Genomic DNA, 20095 nt, shown 5'->3' with positions numbered 1-20095 from the left:
TGAGTTGTCATTTCCGTAGAGGGGGCCTGTGAGCTCAAATAGGGTTGTTGCCCAGGCTTCTTGAGGCCCCCTGACCCTGACCCTGACCCTGACCCTGACCCTGACCCGGGGCAGACAGCCAACCCCTAGGTGGGGAGCCAAACCCCAGGCTATAAAAGGAGAGCACTGGGAGTGGCTGGAGGGGCTGGGGCCGTTGACGATCAGGCACCCCGGTGCCAAGGCTGGTCGGCCCCCTCCTCGGCACTTCACTAGCATGCCCTCTCCTCTCCACCCTGTGCCCCATTTCAGCCCAGGTGAACCTCACCTCTCATTCGGTCCACCCTCTTTTCCTCTCAGTAGTCAGGGAAATGCACTCAAGAGGAAACCTGGTCTCCTCACGCTCCTGCTTTAAGCCCTGCAGCAGCTCCCCTGGGCCCTCAGAGACCAGGTCCTTGAACGTCCCACGTCCTTGACCTGGGTCCAGGTCTTGCAGCGGGCTGAGTCCTGCCCCCGCCCACCTCTTCCTTGCAGGCCTCCTGCGTGCTGGCCAGGCACAGGCACCTGTTTGCCCACTCCTGCATGGAGTGACATGGGAGTCAGGATGGGTAGGCTGTGCTCTGTGACAAATAACCCTGCTGTCTCAGTGGCTCACTCTACGCTCCTTTCTGCCACGCCACATGTCCAACATGAGGCACTGTGGGGACCTATTTGGTTCCATCCAGTCTCTCAGGGGCCCAGGATGATGGAGGTGGTACCCCCTGGAACATGTGGCCTTCTCATCTCTTGCACCAAAGACAGGCATTCAGGAGGGAGGGCACAGGCAGGTCTTATGCTTCAGCCTGGAAGTGGCAAATGTCATTGCCACCTGTGGCTGGACTGTGGCTGCCCAACTGCAGGGAGGCTGGGATGTGTGGGGAGTGGTGGACAGTCTGGTGAGCATGGCCACTGGCCATAGACAGGTCCTTCTCACCCCCGCTGCTGCTCAGAGTGAGGTAGAGGCCGGGGGGGCCTGGAGCTGAGCCTGCCGACTTCTCCCTGCCCTCCCACCCCAGCCCAGGCCTATGGCGTCTTCCCTAGGGAGGTCTTCATCCCCGCTGTTCCTTTCTGCAAGGATTCCAGGGCAGAGAAAAGCAGTGCTGCCACTTAGCAGGTGGGGGCTGTTATGTTACACCCACTGACTAAGTCCCTTTCTGATTCTGTTTCCCTTGTCGAATTGACTGCTAGGAAGCTCAGACCCAAATCTGAGGCCCACCTCCTCTGTGTGGGGCGCCCGGCAGCACACGTTCGGGAGCCTAACTCCCCCCGCACTCCAGGCGATCTCTTTTGTTCCTGCGTGTTCCCTTCTCCCCATTTCGTCCTCATGGCTTTTCCACTTCCTTCTGTCTTGTGTTCTCTCTATTTCTGTACAGCCTCCTCCATCCTTTCTGGGATCAGACAAGCATTCATTAGTCCATCCCTGTCTCCTGTAGCTCTGGCAAACGCAGCCAGAAAGGAGAGTGGACACTTCTGGGCTTCCCAGGACAGACCTGCCCCTTGTGAGGCGGGTGGGCTGCCTGTCAGGGCGTGGCCTGTGGGTCAGGCCCTTGGTCGCCATGACTTCCTGAGGTCAACAGTCTAGTCTTGTGCCTGTGAACCGAGCACAGAGAAGAGCCTTTGGGGCCAGCTGCCGAGGCTGAGTAGATGCCTTCTTTGTCCGGTGCCTTCTTTGTCCGGCTCGTGGGTATGCAGCCACTCTTGTCTGCCCCTGGGAGGTTTCCAGGGCCTGGTGTGAGCAATGCACTGAGTGGAGCCCAGGCCTCCTCTCGCGGAACCCTCCAGCTGGTAGAGAAGTTGAGGCCTGACCCCAAACTCTAAATCAGGGCAGACAGTGTCAGGGACCTAAGGGCAGGGAGGGGAGATGGCTGTGGGGAGCAGAGGGGAGCAAGATCTCTGCTACTCAAGGCATTGAAGAAGACCCCAGGGGCTTGGGAGGACGTGGACTTGTGGAGAGGGGTGCGGGCAATCAGTGCCTGGGGAGGGCAAGCCAAGCAGAGGGAAAGGCAAGGGCGAAGGCCCCAGAGGCCTGGAAATGCAAGAGCAGACCCAAGGGAGGCTGGGAGGTGTCCTTCCTCTGGAAGGTGCCCTTCAGAAGATGTGCCATCCCATATCTTGGAATATGGGGTGGCACCCCATTCAGAAGGCCTGGAAGGACAGGCTGAGTTTGTCCTTGAACCTGTAGGGCAGCAATGCAGGGTGACAGAGGGGCGGGGGGCCGGGGTCGTGAGGAGTCCACCAGCCTTGGTGTCCCAAAGATCCCTCTGGCCTCCATGGGGAGCGTAGATGGGAGGCTCTGGTGGGGTTGTTGGGGTTGGGGGCCAGGGGCTGGGCCTGAACAGCAGGAGGCTGAGGGGAGGCCACATTGTGTCATGGGTTTGGTCACTCACGAGGCCCAGAGCCTCTTCCAGGCCGTTCGAGATCTGGCCCTGCCCACTTCCACTGGTGTCCTCTTCACTCACATCACCCAACCTATATGCCTACAGGTGTGTGTATATAGTTTTTTTTTAACATCTCCTTGTTAATCTTGCCTAACTACTGGTAATTCCCCAAAATTCTGTATTTTCTTCTATCTCATGGCCTTTTCTCAAGCTGTTCCATCTGCCTGGGACACCTCCCGCCTGCTCTCTCCTATTCTGCCAACATAGCAAACTCCTACTCACCCTTCAAATCACAGCTCACATGTCACTTCCTCTGGGAAGCCCTCCCTGACTGCCATGTACAAACCTCCATTATTACCTAAAACTCCCTGCATCCCAGTGGCCTGGTCTCCCTCAGTGGCCTCCCTCAGTGGCTTTTGCTCCTGTAAGGCTGGGCGCGGACTTACTCTTTACGAAACCCCAGTGCCTGGTGCAGGCCTGGTCACATGGTGGAACTCAGGAAATATTGAGGGAACAAACATGAGGCTGGATGAGAAGCTGGGACAACTCGGGATGCCTGGGTGATAACAGTGGTGGTCGTCATAACTGTTCCTGTTGATCGAGGGCTCTTAGTGTATCATCGAATTTGATCCTCATGACAGGTCTGTGAGAAGGATACTTTCGTTGTTCCCATTTTACAGATGAGAAAACAGGCTTCCAACCAACGTTTAGCCACTCGCCTGCCCAGTTGGCAAGAAGCGAAGCTGGAAGCGGAGCACAGACAGGCTGGCTCCAGAGAACCCAATGTTTCCCACCCCCGGGCAGGGCTGGGAGGGTGGCTAGTTTATGTGACAAGATGGTGGACTGGGAATGTGGTGAGGTCTCTCTACGGTTTTTCTGCTTTTTTGTCTTCACATTGGAGGGATGAAAAGCAGACAAGTCACTGCAGTAATCACATATCACCTCACCAGGTCCTCAGATATAGCCACAATTACAGCCTGTTCATTTGGTTGACCTTCATGGCACGCCACTTTCGTGGTTGTGCCCTCTCATATTCTCAAGGTGAGACCCCTGTGTGTCCCACGGTCAAAGCAGTGAGCCTCACACTCCTTCTGTCCCGCTTGTCCCCCGCAGATGTCATGGCACCCCCAGTACCGGAGCTCCAAGTTCCGCCACGTCTTTGGCAAACCAGCCAGCAAGGAGAACTGCTATGACTCAGTGCCCATCACCCAGAGCGTCCATGACAACCACTTCTGTGCCGTGAACCCGCACTTCATCGCAGTCGTGACTGAGTGCGCCGGCGGCGGCGCCTTCCTCGTCATCCCCCTGCACCAGGTAAGGCTGCCAGGAGAGCCCCAGGCCCAAACAGCTCCCTGGAGGCACCTTGGGGCAGAGGGGAGGCAGGAAAGAGCCTGGCTTTCTGCTCTTGGGTTCAAGTCCTAGACCGGCCCTGTGACCAGCAGCATGACCTTGAATGAGTCATTCCGCTTCTCTGAGCCTTGGTTTCCTCACTGGGAAAAATATACTTCTCCTGGAATTTCAGCAGCTATTCCTGGGGTTTTCCATTTACCCCACAGCAAAATAATTCACTCCTAAATGAAATATAATTATTTTTTCATCTTCACCCCAGGATGAGGTGAAGGTGCATGCCTTTCACATGCACCCTGACCTGGAGTCAAACCTGCAAGCCAGGCACGTGCCCTGACCAGGAATCAAAACCGCAACCTTTTTGGTATAGAGGACGGTGCTCCAACCAACTGAGCCACCCATCCAGAGCAATAAAAATATCATTTTTAATGCACTGCCAGGCTCACACAACACCTGACAACTCTCCAAAGCCACCTTCCCTCCCCTGAAAGGAAAACAAGCCTTAAGCCAAAATCCGAGGTAAGAGAGGAAAGCGGTGTGTGAACGGGAACGACGGCTTGTCCTGAGAGCAAAGGTTAACCGTGGAGGCTGGGTCACAGGCATTCGCTGATATTTGAGAGTTTTCGACCCCCCCCCCCCATGATAGTCTCACATAGAAAAAGAAATAAAACCGCTATTATTTATAGATGTGATAGACTCCATAGAAACACAGAAGAACATGTAAGCAAATCCTTAGAAAAACAATAGGCAGATTTGGAAGGTGGTTGGATAAGAAAAAAACAGAATACAGAAATGAATTGCACTATTACATGCCAAGAATGCTTAGAAAGCGCAAACACTCGTGGCAGGAAAGCAGAGCGAACGCCTGAGAATAAACGAGCAAGACTTAGAAGGAGAGAGCTTCTGAGAGTCCGGTATTCATGACCCAAGCAAATAGAAATGTGTACCATGTTCATGAACAGCCACTCTGTCTCCCTCCCCCGAATTCCCACACCCCTCTCCTGCTTAGAACACGCCCATAGCCTGTTTTCCCCACTCAGGACTCCGTGCTCTGAGTACTTTGAATGAGAGTCATTTGTGTTCTGCTAGTACCTGCAACACCTGGCATAGCAGGTGCTTTGTTTATCCATATAGCACATCGTGGGAACACAGTTGCTGCTCATACATTTTCGTTGAACACCCAATCGTGGTTCGTCCAAATGAACAGGGAGCGCGCAATTGGCCAAGGGCAGAGGCGTGGAGGCGGGGCTGCCTGTGGAGTGTTCAGGGAACAGCGCAGAGGGCTGTCTGGCCGGAGCAGGCGAGCGCTGTGTTTGAGGGAGGAAGGAAAAGTGCCTCTGGAAGGGCTTGGGGCAAGAGAGCAGGGCCGTGAAGGCCAGGAGACGTGTGAGCTGCCTGCTAGAGACACAAAAGTTTTCCAGCCAGAGAAGGGTGAGTGTTGACGGCCAGGGCAGGCAGGCCCCCTAGAAGTGGCCTGTTCAGCTACGTACTCTTCCAAGTCCTGGGTGCTTTTAAAAGATTCTGTCCACCAAATGAAGTGCACTTTTAATTAATTACATCTTAACGCGGTTGCCTGACTTTTATTACCCAGACCTTTGCAGAACGGTCACAGTTTCAAACTCCCGTGAAATGCTCAGTAGACATAGGTACAAATAGCTGATATGAAAAAGATAAATTGGTTTGACATGATGGGATGTGACCTGGGTGGGGCGAGGAGACCGAGCGTGGATAGGCTCAGGGAAGGCCTTTCTGGGGAGGTGACCTTTGGGCGGGCAGCCACTGGAAGCTGGAGAGGTAGAGTGCTCAGAGAAATGAACAGCAAGTGCAGAGGCCCTGTGGTGGGAGTGGGTGTGGCGGTCTGAGAAACACTGGTGCGTTGTCACCTGGGCAACAGCCGGGGAGGCGGTGAGAGAGCGGAGCAGGGCCAGGGTTGTGCAGGCTCTGTAGGCCAGGGCAGGGGCCTCCTCTGTTCTGTGTCCCAAGGGAAAGCCCCTCGGGAGGGTTGAAGTGCAGTTGTCCTGTGCAGCCGGGTCTTGGGTGTGACGCACCGCTAATTCCTGTTGGGCTGTTGGAAGTAGTATCATAAACGGCTTGAGGGCACGTGTTCGTGGCTGCCGTCACAGGCTCCTCGGGGTCCCGGCGCAGCAGGAGCTGGGAGCTGCTAGTCAGAGCACAGGTTCTGATTCAGTGGGTCTTAAGGAGCCGGGGGTCTGCCTTCCAGCAAGCTCCAGGGTGGCCAGAGGAAAGACAGGAGGCCCCTGGAGTCTGAATCTCAGATGAACACCAAATAACTTTTTGTTGCTTGTTTGTCCTTTTAATTAAACGATTTTGTTTTGTTTTGAGATCCCTGTAGATTCACATGCAATTGTAAGAAAGGACAGATTTCTGTGTCCCCTTCACCCAGTTCCCCCCCAGTAGTAACATCTTGCCAGACCAGAGCACAATAGCACAGCCAGGATATTGACATCAGGACAATCGGACACAGAATGTTGCTGTGGTTGGGGCTTTGTCCCATACACCAAACGGTTGCGGGTTCAACCCCTGGTCAGGGCACATACATAGGTTGTGGGTTAGCGGGGGCTCATATGTGAAGCAACTGATTGATCTCTCTCTCTCCCTGCCTCCCACTTTCTCCCTGCCCCCCACTTCCTCTCTCTCTCTCTAAAATCAATAAAAGAAAGTGTGTGTGTATATATATATATATACATATACACACACACACACATATATAGATAGATAGATAGATAGATAGATACACAACACTCACCCTTCTCCAGCTGTAAAAGTATATATACACACTTTGCCGGCCTCAGTGGAGGGCCAAGCTGCCTGGGGCTGGGCCTCTGCTCCTGAGAGGCCTGGCAGGAGCACTGGCCCAAGCCCAGCCCTGAGGAGCTGCCCTGAGGAGCCATGGCCGACCTGGGAGCTGGGGGTCTGTGTGGGGCTCCTGGGCCATTTGCCTACCTTCAGCCAAGCTGGCCCACACTCAGCCCTTCATAGCACCTGCAGTGCAGAAACAGAGGCACAGCCCTGGGCCCAAGGGTAGAGAGAGATGAAGGCCCTGAGAGCGAGATACATATATATATATATATATATATATATATATATATATATATATATATTACCCTTTTACAGCCTGCCACGTCCCTCATGCCCACTCTCATCTCACCCTTGACAACTACTCAGCCCTCCGTTTTCATATGCTTTCGCCGTTTTAAGAAGGTGGCGTGAATGGAACCACATGGTATGTAACCTTCTGGGCGTGACTGTTTTCATTCAGCATAAAAGACCCGTCCAAGTTGCTGCGTGTATCAGTGGCTTCATCTTTTTTATTGTGAGTGGTACTGCACAGTGTGAACGCACCGTGGTTGTTGAGCTGTTCACCGGCGGGAGGCCGTCAGGATTCTTCCCAGTTCCGGGCTGTTGTGAATCAGGCTACTTACTATAAACGCTTGCCCGTGGGTTTTTGTGTGAATGTTAAGTCTCCATCTCCATTTCTGTGGGATAAACGCCCTGAGTACAGCAATAGGTCGTAAAACACGTTTACTTTTATGAGAAGCTGCCAAGCTCTTTTCACGAAGGATTTCTCAGTATAAGCAAAATATCGTATGGGATGTATTTATACTAAAAATAACATTTGTTGTTTACCTAAAACTCAAATATCCCTGGGCACCTTGTGGGGTTTTTTTGTAATTCCGGCACCTTTTCTTCCAGGCAGTGTCAACGCTGCTGGTTTGCAAACTACACTCCAGTAGCTAGACTGCCTGCTAGTTGCTTTTTATGACTATGAAAACATTTTAAACACAAAAGTAGATTAAGGCCGTGGCCTGGTGGCTCAGCTGGCTGGAGCTTTGTCCTGTGCACCGGAAGGTTGTGGGAAGCGATTGATGTTTCTCTTTCTCTCTCCCCACCCCAACCCTCTCGCCCCACCCCCCCCCACACACACACACAAAGTGAGTAAAAAACATATCCTCGGGTGAGGATTTTTTGAAAAGTATCTCAAAAAGTAGATTAAAAACAATATATGAACTTTCCCCTACCCAGACAGTTGTCACAACTGCCACTCTTGCTTCCTCCGTTTTCCCCCCTGAAGTACCGAAAGCAAACTCTGGGCATTTTGTCATCTTACCCCTACAACCCTCAGTGTGCGGTTCTAGAAAAAGAGCACATTTCCTGACTTGACCACAGGCCGGGGTCACAGTGCTGGCACGAACTCCTGTGTCTCCTGGTTCCCACTTCAGGTGGAACGTCCTTGATTGCCTCCTAAATTCCTCTCTGTGTTTGAATCCAGGTCCAGAACAGCCCACGCATTGCGTTTGGTTGATGTTCTCTGAGGGGAGCACCTCCGGGGGGACAGAGCAGGAATGAGAGGCTGAGAGAGGGAAAGGACTCAGGTGCTCGTCCCATCCCCCAGCGCTTACGCTGGACAGATGGGACGGGACAGGACGGTGTTGACGCCGATGCCCTCATTAGCCCATTTCATAGGGAGTATTGCCCCATTGTGCAGATGAGGATGCTGATGCCCAGGGAAGACGAATTCCCCTAGGACCCTGAGCAGTGAGGGTGAGGACCTGGATGTGGCCCAGACAGGGGCTCCTTGTCGGTGACCAGGGATGACGTCCCATCCAGGAAGAGAAATGTCAGTAAAGAGGGCTGTGTGCTCCCTGGCTGGTGTGACTCAGTGGATTGAGCACCAGCCTGCGAACCAGAGGGCCACCGGTTCGATTCCTGGTCAGGGCACGTGCCTGGGTTGCAGTGGGGTCCCTGGTTGGGGGCTAGTGAGAGGCAGCCATATTGGTGTTTTTCTCCCTGTCTTTCTCTCTCCCGTCCCTTCTTTCTAAAAATAAATAAACAAAATCTTAAAGGGAGGAAGGGAGTGACAAGTTAGCCAAGTACTTCCTGGAGTGTCTGTGGTGGAAGGTGCCGGGCCTCCCCATACTGTCCCGGAAGTTTTTCTCCCAAGGGCTAGGCTGCCCCAGGTGGTGTCAGGTAACCCAAAGGGAGTGACTGCACTCTGGGCCCTTCCTTCTGCAGGCCGTGACCTGGGTGAGCCTTGGGAGGGAGGCGCCTGCAGCCTCGGCAACAGAGGGCTGTTCTTGGGAGAACAGGGCTCAGGTGGAGGGTCTGGGGACAGGCCTGCCCGAGCCTGGGGACTGGGGACGTGCCAGACTGGGCTCCTGACCCTGGGGCCTGGCTGGCAGCAAGCAGATCCACCTCTTGAAGGGCAGAAAGGTGGACTTGGCTGTGAGGTGTGGAGAATGGAGAGGAATGAAAGCAAGAGCAGGCAGTGGGCTAGTCCATTTTTTGTTTTGTTTTGTTTGTTTTGTTTTGTTTCAGTCTCTTTCAGTTCTGTGGATCTGTTGAGCCTGGAAAAGAATCTGCTTAAGGAATGGGTCCTCTGCCTTCAAATATCCCAGGAACTGGCCTGGGAGCAGATGGGAAAGGTGTCTAGGAGATCCCAGAGGACGGAGCTAGGGCCAGAAGCAGAAGTAAGGGAAGTGGGAGGGGCTGCAGGGAGGCCACACCAGGCCGGAAGTAAGAAGTGTTTTCTCATAGTAAGAGTGGTCTGAAAGTGGAACAAACCACCTGGGTAGGAAGTGAGCACTGCATCTCTGGAGGTAACCAAATGGCATTACCAGATAACTTCTGTGGTTCATTATTTCCAACCCCCGGTGTGGGATTCTACTGAAAACCATCTTCATGCTCATCTCTGACTCTCTACGTTATGGTTCTTTTACATTTGCAAACGTGTTCCTTGTAGAGGGAGAATGTGCTTGAGTTCATCAGTTGGCATGCAGTCCAGACATCGATTTACTCAGTGAGGTGTCCCTGGAGTAAATGCCCATCAGCTGGGCAGGAAGTGATCGGAGTCCCTCTGAAGAAGAGTGTAGCCTCACACTGGTACATTCCCGGGCCCCTGAGACATTCTGAACACCGACAAACCTGGACGACTGTGGTTAGCTCCGATGAATTTGTACTGGCAAATTTACCGAGAACTTAGCACGCGCCAGCTACTTTCTTAAGCGCTTTATGTGATTTAACTCATTTAACCCTCATCCACCTTGTGAGGTCCTACTATTGCCGCTGTTTTGTAAATGAGGAAACTGAGGCCCAGAGAGCTGAGGTCACTTGCCCAGGGTCACACAGTGGTGCTATAGCAGGGATTCAAACTCAGGAAGCCCGGGGTAGCCTGCCCACCTAACCTCTTCTCATACTGTGCAAATTTCCCCTGCCTGCCTACTTCCGATCTGGCTGCTGGGAGGGTCCCTTGAGGGCATGGCTCTGACTGGGAGGGTTCTGCCATCCAGGCAGCTGAGGCCTCCCCCCTCCACCTGGCTCTGGCCTCCAGGGTCCTACAGTCCTGCATGATCTGTCTGCCCAGAGCAGCCAGTGAAGACCTGGAGGTGGGGGCCCTCAAGCTGAGCAGATCATGCAGGACTGTATGATCAGGCTCCCATACCCAGGCGCCCAGGCCGGGCTCTCTGTGGTCTGTGCAGAAAGCACATGTGCCTCCTCTGCTTTAGAGCTTGTGTCCCCCGTAAATCAGGGGCCTGCTCCTGGCTGACTCTTGGCCTAAGGGACAGAGGGCGGAAGTGGTCTACTGATTATAAATATTCCTGCCCAGACAGGGCTTTTAGCAACTCAGTCAATAGCCCTTCAGACTGGCTAATGCTGGTTAATGTGGGTCCTCAGCACAAAACCTCTTAGGATCAGAGTGGCCTGCCGGCCTCAGTGGAGGGCCAAGCTGCCTGGGGCTGGGCCTCTGCTCCTGAGAGGCCTGGCAGGAGCACTGGCCCAAGCCCAACCCTGAGGAGCTGCCCTGAGGAGCCATGGCCGACCTGGGAGCTGGGGGTCTGTGTGGGGCTCCTGGGCCATTTGCCTACCTTCAGCCAAGCTGGCCCACACTCAGCCCTTCATAGCACCTGCAGTGCAGAAACAGAGGCACAGCCCTCGGCCCAAGGGTAGAGAGAGATGAAGGCCCTGAGAGCGACTGGATGTGCCACAGCCCATCCAGCACTGCTCATGCCCTTTGACCCAGGAAGTGATCCAAGAGGAGAGACAGGCTGTGTGCAGGAGGTGGGGGTAGGGAGGCACAGGATGCTGACTCAGGGAGGGCTGAGGCTCCCCCTCAGCACAGGAAGGACACCACAGACTCCCATTTGGTGGCAGAGCCCTGGGCCAGACCCTGCAGACATGACCCCAGGCAATGCCTCCTCCAGCCTGAGGTCAGGAAGAGAGTGCGAGGCTTAGTGCACTGGTGGTGTGCACCCCCCTGGCTGGAGCAGGAGTTGTGCAGGGTTTACCGTTCCTGGTCTCTCAGAGCCCCTCAAGTTCTGCAGTTTTATAGCAAATTTTTGGCTAATCCAGAAAAGACCTACCCTTTCAGAAAGTCTGGAGTTTTGTCTTAAGTACTTTTCTATTGCAAAATTTACAGTTTTTACAGGAAGTTTGGGGAGGGATTTTAAAGATATAATGATAGCCCCTGGAAGGTGTGGCTCAGTTGGTTGGAGCACTGTCCTATAGACCAAAGGGTCATGGGTTCAGTTCCCAGTCAGGGCACACACCTAGGTTGCAGGTTCAATTCCTGGTTTCAGAGGGTACAAGAGGCAGCCAATCAGTGTTTCTCTCTCCCCCTCTCCCCCTGTCCCTCTCTACCGTCCCCTCTCTCTGAAACCAATGAAAAAAAATGTCCTCAGGTGAGGTTAAAAAATAAGTTAAAAAAACACAGATGATAAAAACCACCTGTTCATCTCCCTCTCTAGAGACAACCACTAACAACGTTCCGAGCGTTTTCGTCCAGGTTTTGGCCGTGCGCACACATCGAATCCCAGCCACTCTTGTCTGAGCCTTGGGCCCTGCGGGCGCCTCTGTCTGGCTTTCTGCACACGATGTCTCATTTTATCCCACGACAGCCCTGCAGCAAAGAGATGATTAGTCACATTTTATAGATGGGGGAAAGAGGCTTGCAAACTTTGACATGGTCAGATTTCAGTTCTGGAAAGCTCACCTGATGACAGCAGGCAGGGCTCCTGGGCGAGGGGTCCACAGCCAGGCCACGGTTTCTGCAGACCCCCACCAGGGCCCAGCTCAGGCCGGGGGGGGGGGGGGGGGGGGGGGGGGGGGGGGGGGGGAGGGGCGGGGGACGGTGCACTCTCTTCCCTGCTCAGGGACCCGTTTTTCCAGCCATGGAGAAGGCAGAACTATCTGAAAGAAGTGGAATGTTTGCCCACCTCCTTCCATATCACTGTTACACAGCACATGTTCAAATCCTTTCTTTTCACTTTCTCTCTGAATGTGTATATGGGGGAATAATACTTTTTCTGAAAAAATTTAGGGTAAATTAAATACTGTGTTTTTTTCGGACCATAAGACTTACCTGGGTTTTAGAGGAAAATAGAAAAAAAAAATTTGAAGCAAAAAATGTGGTAAAATATTGAATACCATAAATAACATAATATTTGACCAACGTAAGTGTAAACAACTCAACAGCAGCATTAGCCACAATTATTCCTCCCAAATTGGGGCAGGGGTTGGGGAGGCGCATCTTATAGTCTAAAAAATATGGTACATCTTTGCCCTTTACCCCTAAGTACTTGAATGTTTCCTAAAAATGGGACTATTCTCTAAGAATATAACCACAGTATGTTATCTACTTCACATTGTAATGGTACTTTAATCTACTGTTATTTTTCCAGTTTGTCAAATAACCTCCTTTATAAAGTCTTCCCTCCAGAAAGGGACGCCGTCTAGGGCGAGGTGTCTAGTTCCCCTTTTTGCGGGCCCAGTGCAGTGTTGGGCAGCATATTTCTGAAGGGGAGCCCAGGGCCCCCGCCTGTGTTTGCAGACCTACTATGATGCATGTGTAAAGCCCCCACAAACCAGGGGCTCAGCTGCCTGTCTCCCAATTTGCCCAATGTGACTTGATAGGGAAGGTCTGTGTCCTTTCCCATAGCAGCTGCCCTTTCTGCAGTCTTATTAGGCAAGGCCAGAGGCCACCACAGTGCCTTTGCTCAGTCTCAATTGGACATAGTCTCAGGATGTCCCACAAAAGTGTGGAGGTCTCTGCAGAGTTGGGTAGGTGACAGGACAGGTGGTGAGTATTCCTGGAGGTCACTCTGTTCCTGAACGTCCCTTTTTTCAAATCCTGAGGCTGCTGATTCTGCAAGGTCAGATACTGGGTCTTGTGTTCACCCAGCCACTCGCCTAGCGCCTGTACCCTACGTTCCTCCTGAGAATTTTCTGGGTGAGGGACTGTTGGCCAGTTCTCCTCTCAGCTGCCTCTTGCACTTAGATGTGAGAGGGGTTCGGGGAGCCTCGTGGTGGGGGGGCCCAGAACGGGGGCGATGGGGGGTGTGAGCCACGCCTGCATGGGCAGGCAGAGGGCTGGTCTGCTCTACATTCTGCCAGGATCATGCAGCGTGGTGTGCAAAATGAGTGTGTCGGTCCCTGCCACCTCCAGGTTTCTGTGCCCACCCCACATGGCTACCCCATGACCCAGGAAATACCCCAGTCTGTCATTGTGGTTGGAAGTTTCGGCTTTGGGGCTACGCGGCATGGGCTGTGGGACCTGTGTGTCCTTCTGTGCAGGTGCCGGGGGATATAATTCACATACTGTAACATTCGCCATTTGAAGTGTGGGCATCGGCGGGTGTTGGTGCATTCCGTGGCTGTGCAGCCGTCACCACTGTCTAATTTCAAAGTGATCCCTCTCCCTCAAAAGACACCCCACCCCCATTAGCAGCCATCCTCATCGCCCCTCCCCCAAACCACCCATCTGCTTTCCATCCCTATGGCTTTACCGGTGCTGGATTTTTCATATTATCAGTCAGGGTTTTGAATACCAGCTACCAGGGCCTGTGTCAGTGTGCCGGAGCAGAGAAACCACATCTGGTGTGTCATCAAAGTGGAATCACACCACGTTTTGTGGCTTTTGGTGCCCGACCCATCCCACTCGGCACAGTGCTTTCCCGGTTCGTCCACGCAGTAGCGCACATCAGAACTTCATTCTCTTTCCGACTGAACACTGTCCCACTGTACGAATGCGCTACACTTCATGCATCCATTCCTCTGCTGATGGGCACTCGGGTTGCTTCTGCCTCTGGGTGATTCTGAAGAACGCTGCTGTGAACATGGGTGGACAGGTTCTTTGCAGACCTGTGTTTTCACTCCTCTCGGTGATATACTCAATGTGAAGTTACAGGGCCAGACGGTAACTCTGTTTAACCTTTGAGGATCTGCCAGACCGCTTTCCAAAGGCGCTGCGCCCTTTTTGCCTCCCCGCCAGCCACATATGAAAGGAAAGGTTCTTTTATTGAACACCTACTATGGGGCAGGCACCGTGCTAGACCCTCTCCACACCTCATGCCCTGAGTCCTCACACCAACCCTGGGGGAGACCTCCCACGCCCTCCACTGTGCCGAGGAAACCACCAAGGCTCAGGGAAGTGATGGGATTCTCCCAGGATCACACAGGGAACCGTCAAGTCCTAGATTCACACCCGGCTCTGTGCCTTCCGCTTCCCTGTCCACTCAGCTGGCCCTGTGACCGTCAGACGATGACATGGAATTAGCCTCACTCCTCCTCAACCCTCCTGGGCATTGTTTTGCAGACGGGAAAGTTGGACCCCCACTACCCAAAGGTCTGCGGGCACAGAGGGAACGTCTTAGACATCAAGTGGAACCCTTTCAATGACTTTGAAATCGCGTCTGCTTCTGAAGATGCCACGGTGAGTGTCCGCCCGTGAGGCCGCCCCTCTGACCGGAAGGAGTGGGGCAGGGGGAGCTGGAGCCGTGCCTGTTCTCGGCTCTGGTGCTCCTGACTCCTTCGACCTTCCTGAGGTGAGGTTGCTCTGGGGGGAAGGGTCAGTTAGATTCTGGCCTCTGCGGAACGAGGGGTGTGACCCCTCCTCTTCATGGGCCTCGGTTTCCCCGCCTGTAAAATGGGCATAATAATTCCCAACTGCTTAGTGAAGATCCAGTGAGATTCATGGAGGAAATCCCACCTTTCAGGGAATCCCGCCAGGAGGAAAGCCCACCTTTCAGGGAAACTATAACATGCGATGAGAGGTGTGTTTTCTGAACACAGAAAACATTGTGCCACTTCACCTCACAGACAGCAGGGGAGCAGACTTTAAAAGGGCAGGAGTGGGAGCCATGTAGGAATGTGGCCACCGAAACCACCCCAAAAGCTTCAGTCCCACCAACTGTTTGAGCCTCTGTTTTGCACCAGGGTCCTAATCCCTGTTCCCACAATGTTTAGTGTTATTTATTTATAATGTATTCTGTGCCACTTCTAAAATGTGGTGAGTGTGGCTTAAAACAAAAGACAGAGATACGATGAGGTAATTCAACTTAGAATAAAAGTCCTAGTTGCTGTGTACTGTGAGCCCACTGTGCCCCTGACTCTCGTTATAAGCACGTCATTTCACTCAGTCTGCCCGTCCTGGCAGCCTCAACGGGCAGGACCCTTTTCTGGTGTAGAAGCTGAGGGTCTGAGAGGTGCGGCGAGGTGCCCGAGGTCACCCAGTGTGTAGAGGCAGAGGCAGAGGCAGACTTCCGACTGAGGTCTGATTTCAGAGCCCAGTCTGTTTCCTCTGAGCTACGCCAGTCCCCTAAAATGCAGCAGCCACAGATGGTGGAAGCGAGGAGATGATACTAGAAACACTGGCGAGGCAGGGTTGCCGTAGGTTTAGCTCAGAGCTGCCTGGCAGCCAAGGCTAAAAAGGGAAACAGAATGTACTGCAGAACCTTCACTGCCCGATCGAAGGAGACACACCAGTTGATTAGGACAAGCAGGTAGAAAATTCCAAGAGGACTTGTGTTGGTTTCCATAGGGGGGGATGCTGAGGAACATAGAGGCCCTGCCCGAGAGGCTTGGCCTGTGCTGCTCCAGGGATTGGGTCGGTTGGCTCCCTAGTGCCCCGAGGATTCGGCACAAACCCTTCCTCCTGCTGTTCAAGGCTCCACCCTGGGCCTTTGGGACAAGGGGCAGGGGACATCACTGCATGTTGGGGGATATTCTGTGCTGGGAAGCAGATTTGCTCAGATACTCAGCCTGGGCATCAGGCCTGTGGCCCACCACCCACCGCCCCAGGTCATTAGGATGGCAGAGATTACCAGAGGGCATATTGGGATCCATCTCTGATCAACGCCAACCCCTGCTGCTTAGGCCAGAGGACCTTGGCAAAGTCCCTGTCCCTCCGAGCTGCCCCCCGCTGGCCCTCCACTGAGTGAGGAGTGGACACAGAGAGAACTCCCAGGCCCTTCTGTCAGGCACCCCCAGCTCTTAGGGTGGCCGGGGTGCTGCAGTGACCCTGGCTAACGCTCCCCTGGGCTGTGCAACCTTTGACAGATTAAGATCTGGAACATCCCCAAGCAGCTGCTGTCGAGGAACCTCACGGCCTGCAGGAAGGAGCTGGTGGGCCACTCCCGCAGAGTGGGCCTGGTGGAGTGGCATCCCACGGCCGCCGGTGTCCTCTTCAGCGCGGGCTACGACTACAAGGTGGGTCTGTGGAGGAGCGTCCTGGCGATGCCCTGATGCACAGCCAAACTGAGCGGTTCTCACACAGTTCTGAGGACTGGAAATCCTAAAGCAAGGTGTTCCGAGGGCCATGCTTTCCCCAAAGGCTCTAGGCAAGAATCCTTCTGAGATTCTTCTAGCTCGTGGGGCTGCATCACTCCAATCTGCCTTCGTTGTCACGTGGCTTTAAAAAAATTTTTTTTTGATTTATTGATTTGAGAGAGAAAGAGGAACATCAGTTGTTTCTTGTATGTGCCCTGACCCGGGATCAAACCCACAACCTTGGCATATTGGGATAACTCTGGGCCTCAGTTTCTCAGTGTGTATACAGACAGGGTTGGTGTGACCACGGCTGTGGCCTTCACACTCTTCCTTCACAACCCCGTAGGACTTTACCCTCTGAGGCACCACAGGGGCCCATGATGGGAGTGGCAGTGTCGGGCAGGGCCACCACCAAATGTCCACGCTGGCATGTCTGCAGAGCTCCTGCCCGCCGTGGCGCACAGGTCCCTGCGCACACAGCCCCGGGGGGTGCTGTCCACATGACGGGTGACGGTAATGGGGCGCCCTGGAACCGTACTGTGCACAGTCGGTGCAACCAGACAGGCGGCCCTGTGTGTCTGTGTGAGGTGGGAACTATTTGTTTGAACCCCTGGGCTGGCTGGTCCCCCGGGGTCCTCCCAGCATGGATGTTTCGTTGCTCCAAGGCAGATGGTGTTTTTTTTTCCCACTGCCAGCCAGCCTGACTTTCTGCTCCCCCCTCCTACCACGTGGCAGCGTCAGCAGGCAGCAGACCCATCCTCCCACCTGAGGCCGCTTGGCCAGACTGCCATCTGTGATGTGCCCCCCGGGGATACTGTGTTTCATGGCAGCCTGGCCGGCATGCGACTGTGGGGGCCGGGGCAGGGGCAGCTACTGGGCTCAGAGCCGGCTCTCTGCCGTGCAGGTGATGGTCTGGAACCTGGATACAAAGGAGCCTGTAATCATGAGCCCTGTGAAGACAATCGACTGTCACCAAGATGTGATCCTCTCTATGTCCTTCAACACCAACGGCAGCCTGCTGGCCACCACCTGTAAAGACCGCAAGATCCGAGTTCTCGACCCCCGAGCAGGGACAGTCCTCCAGGTTGGTGCTAGGCTGGAGTCTGGCTTGGGGTCAGGGGTCCGAGGAGCAAGGTGTGGCATGAAGATGGTGGAGGCCTCTCAGAACAGGGCGGTAATGCCATTCATCACAGGACCATGAGCTCTGGCCAAGCCTCACACAGGTTACCCCCGTTGTTCAGATGAGAGATCTGAGGTGGAGGAGAGGCTAAGTGACTGGCCCACATTGAAAGCTGGGATTTGAACCTGGTCTAATGCCAAAGCTTGTCTGTGTGCCCCAGCTCTGTCATGGGTGTGACATGGGATGGGAGACTTCAGGGCACCACTGTGGACCCATTCTGTGGCCTTAGGCAAGCACTTTCAGGTGTCCCAGCCTCTGTTTCCTCATCTGCAACAATGGGCTGTTGGTCCTTCCTCCCAGGGGGTTAAATGAGCTAACCCAGGTGCAGTGCCTGCCCAGTCCCATGCCTTTGCCATAGAGTGGATGCTCCGTAATCTTTCAACAAGAGCATGGAACTGGGCAAAAGTTTGCTTCTTGCTATAGCTCAGAAGAACTCTGAAAGGATTCCCCAGGCAGAGTTGGGGTAGACAGGAAGGTGTTCCGGGTGGAGCCAAAGCATAAGCAAAGGAGGGACTCCTGACCCCATGTGTCTCTCTAGGAAGCCAGCTACAAGGGGCACCGGGCCAGCAAAGTGCTGTTTCTGGGGAACATGAAGAAGCTGCTGTCCACGGGCACCTCCCGATGGAATAACCGGCAGATGGCCCTGTGGGACCAGGTGGGTCCCCGTGCAGTGCCCCCAGCACACCTCACCACCACTCCTTAGCTGAGTTCTGGCTTCACTCTTCATTCATTATCCATTCATTCATCCACTCATTGACTGACTTTACTGAATTTACTGATGAGTAACAGGAAGATGCTGAGAGCCTGAGGCATGAGCACAGACCTTGTGTATCTTGTCACTCACAGAAGGAGACTGGTCAGGGCAGAGGAGAGGAGAGGACATGTGGCCACCTCTGGGACCAGGACTGGGGGGAAGGGAGGAGAGGGCCTTCTGGGCAGAAGGAACAGCTGCAGCAGGTTGGAATGAAGTGTGAGGCACGAGGGCAAGAGGAGCTGTATGTTCCACCTGGGGGTGGGGCTGGGGTGAGGGCCAGGCCAAGCAGTATTGATCCGATGGAGCCCTGGGCCAGAGTTTCAAAGACAGGACAGACCACTTCCTTTCCTCTGGATTTCCTTCTTCATTTATTAGAGTAAATAACAGAACAGGTGGTGGAGGGTGGTGTGAGAAGTGATTTGCTAAGGCCAATGTGCTGGCAAAATAAAAGGAAGTTCTGCCACTTTCTCTCTCTCTCTCTCGCCCTCCCTTTCCCTCTCTCTCACAACACTCAGTCTCTCGCCCCCTCGCTCACATGCGCACACACGTTCAGAGCTCCGTGCCAGGAATGTGTAGCTCAGAGAGCCCTGCTGATTACCCTCGTGAGTGACCCGCAGGCTGCCTGGCCCCCCTCTCCTTGCAGGACGACCTCTCCGTGCCGCTCACGGAGGAGGACCTGGATGGCTCCTCAGGTGTGCTGTTTCCCTTCTACGATGCAGACACCAACATGCTCTACGTGGTGGGGAAGGTCAGTCCCACACAGGAGGAAGCGGGCCTTGTGGAATCCTGAGGTCAGGGGTAGAACAGCCGTAAGCTCGGCCCCACTGGTGGCCAGCCAGCCGCCCGGGGCCCCTGGGGTGGAAGGCAGGGGCAGGGGTAGCCAGGAGCTGCTGGACACTCTCCCCCTGTGGTGAGCCCAGCACCTTTCTCTCATCTTTCTGGCTCCCAATCACCCCTGGACCACAGCTTCGGGTAGACACCCCGAGCTGGCACCTCCCCAACTCTGGGTCCAGATGAGGGGCCAGCTGGTGTGTCTCATCAGGGGCACCTTTAAATTTGGGGTGGAGCAGGTGTTCATTGGGTAGGACCATTATCTGTATTTGGCAGCCTTGACCTCTACCCATCCATGCCAGCAACAGCACCCCCCACTCCTACCCTGCCCGGTCATTATGAGAGTGACAACCAGAAATGCCCCTGTAGGTAATACCCCTTTCACTGGGCTCAGAACATGCCACTCTGACCACTGAGTACAGCTCTGGGACGGGGTGGGGTTCCGGGCCGTGCCCTCAGACGTTCTGCCTTGGAGACACCCGGTGGGCTTGGCTCATGGCTGGGGGCACTGAGTGTTAAAGTGAGGACCGTACTGCTGCTGTGGTGACAGCTCCCTGGTGTCCCCTTGTGTGAGGTGGCTTTGCCAACTGTTTACCTATTATGAACACCAGGTTTCTGCTGCATGGCAGTGGGGGCCTGGTGGGGGGCTGATGGGGACTGACTCTAAACCATAACCTTTTGCTCCTCCTCCTCAGGGAGATGGGAACATCCGCTACTATGAGGTGAGCGCCAGCAAACCTCACCTGAACTACCTGACCGAATACCGCTCCTGTTCCCCACAGAAGGGGATCGGTGAGTGTAGGGCACCGAAGCCACTTGGATCTGGGGCAGAGTCCGATTCAGGTCCTGCTCTGGGGGGCCCACAGTCGGGAGGGGAGATGGTGGGTCGACAGTCTGCCTCAATGGGAGCTCTAGTTAGGTGTACAGGAGGCTCTCAGGGAGGCTTCCTGGAGGCGGTGGCATTTGAGGACTGGAAAGAGGTGGCAGAGTACAGCCTGGGGAGAGAATGAAGGAGTTCCAGGCCAAGGT

General features: G+C 54.3%; 1 protein-coding gene across 2 annotated transcripts in view; it reads left to right on the top strand.

Annotated features, from left to right (window-relative positions):
• The window catches only part of CORO2A (coronin 2A), a 46974-nt gene that overhangs the window by 20819 nt on the left and 6060 nt on the right, over positions 1-20095 (top strand). For both annotated transcript variants that reach the window (XM_037035845.1, XM_037035844.1), the window contains 7 exons: positions 3507-3707; positions 14350-14466; positions 16092-16241; positions 17206-17385; positions 18020-18136; positions 18879-18983; positions 19762-19858. In XM_037035845.1, coding sequence (XP_036891740.1) covers positions 3507-3707; positions 14350-14466; positions 16092-16241; positions 17206-17385; positions 18020-18136; positions 18879-18983; positions 19762-19858 — 967 coding nt within the window. The remainder of the gene's footprint in view (positions 1-3506; positions 3708-14349; positions 14467-16091; positions 16242-17205; positions 17386-18019; positions 18137-18878; positions 18984-19761; positions 19859-20095) is intronic.

This window comes from Sturnira hondurensis, unplaced genomic scaffold (assembly GCF_014824575.4).
Source record: "Sturnira hondurensis isolate 20B ecotype Veracruz unplaced genomic scaffold, ASM1482457v3 Scaffold0022566, whole genome shotgun sequence".
Taxonomy (NCBI): Eukaryota; Metazoa; Chordata; class Mammalia; order Chiroptera; family Phyllostomidae; genus Sturnira; species Sturnira hondurensis.
The sequence above is the reverse complement of the archived record's forward strand: the minus strand, read 5'-3'. Positions and strand labels throughout refer to the sequence as shown.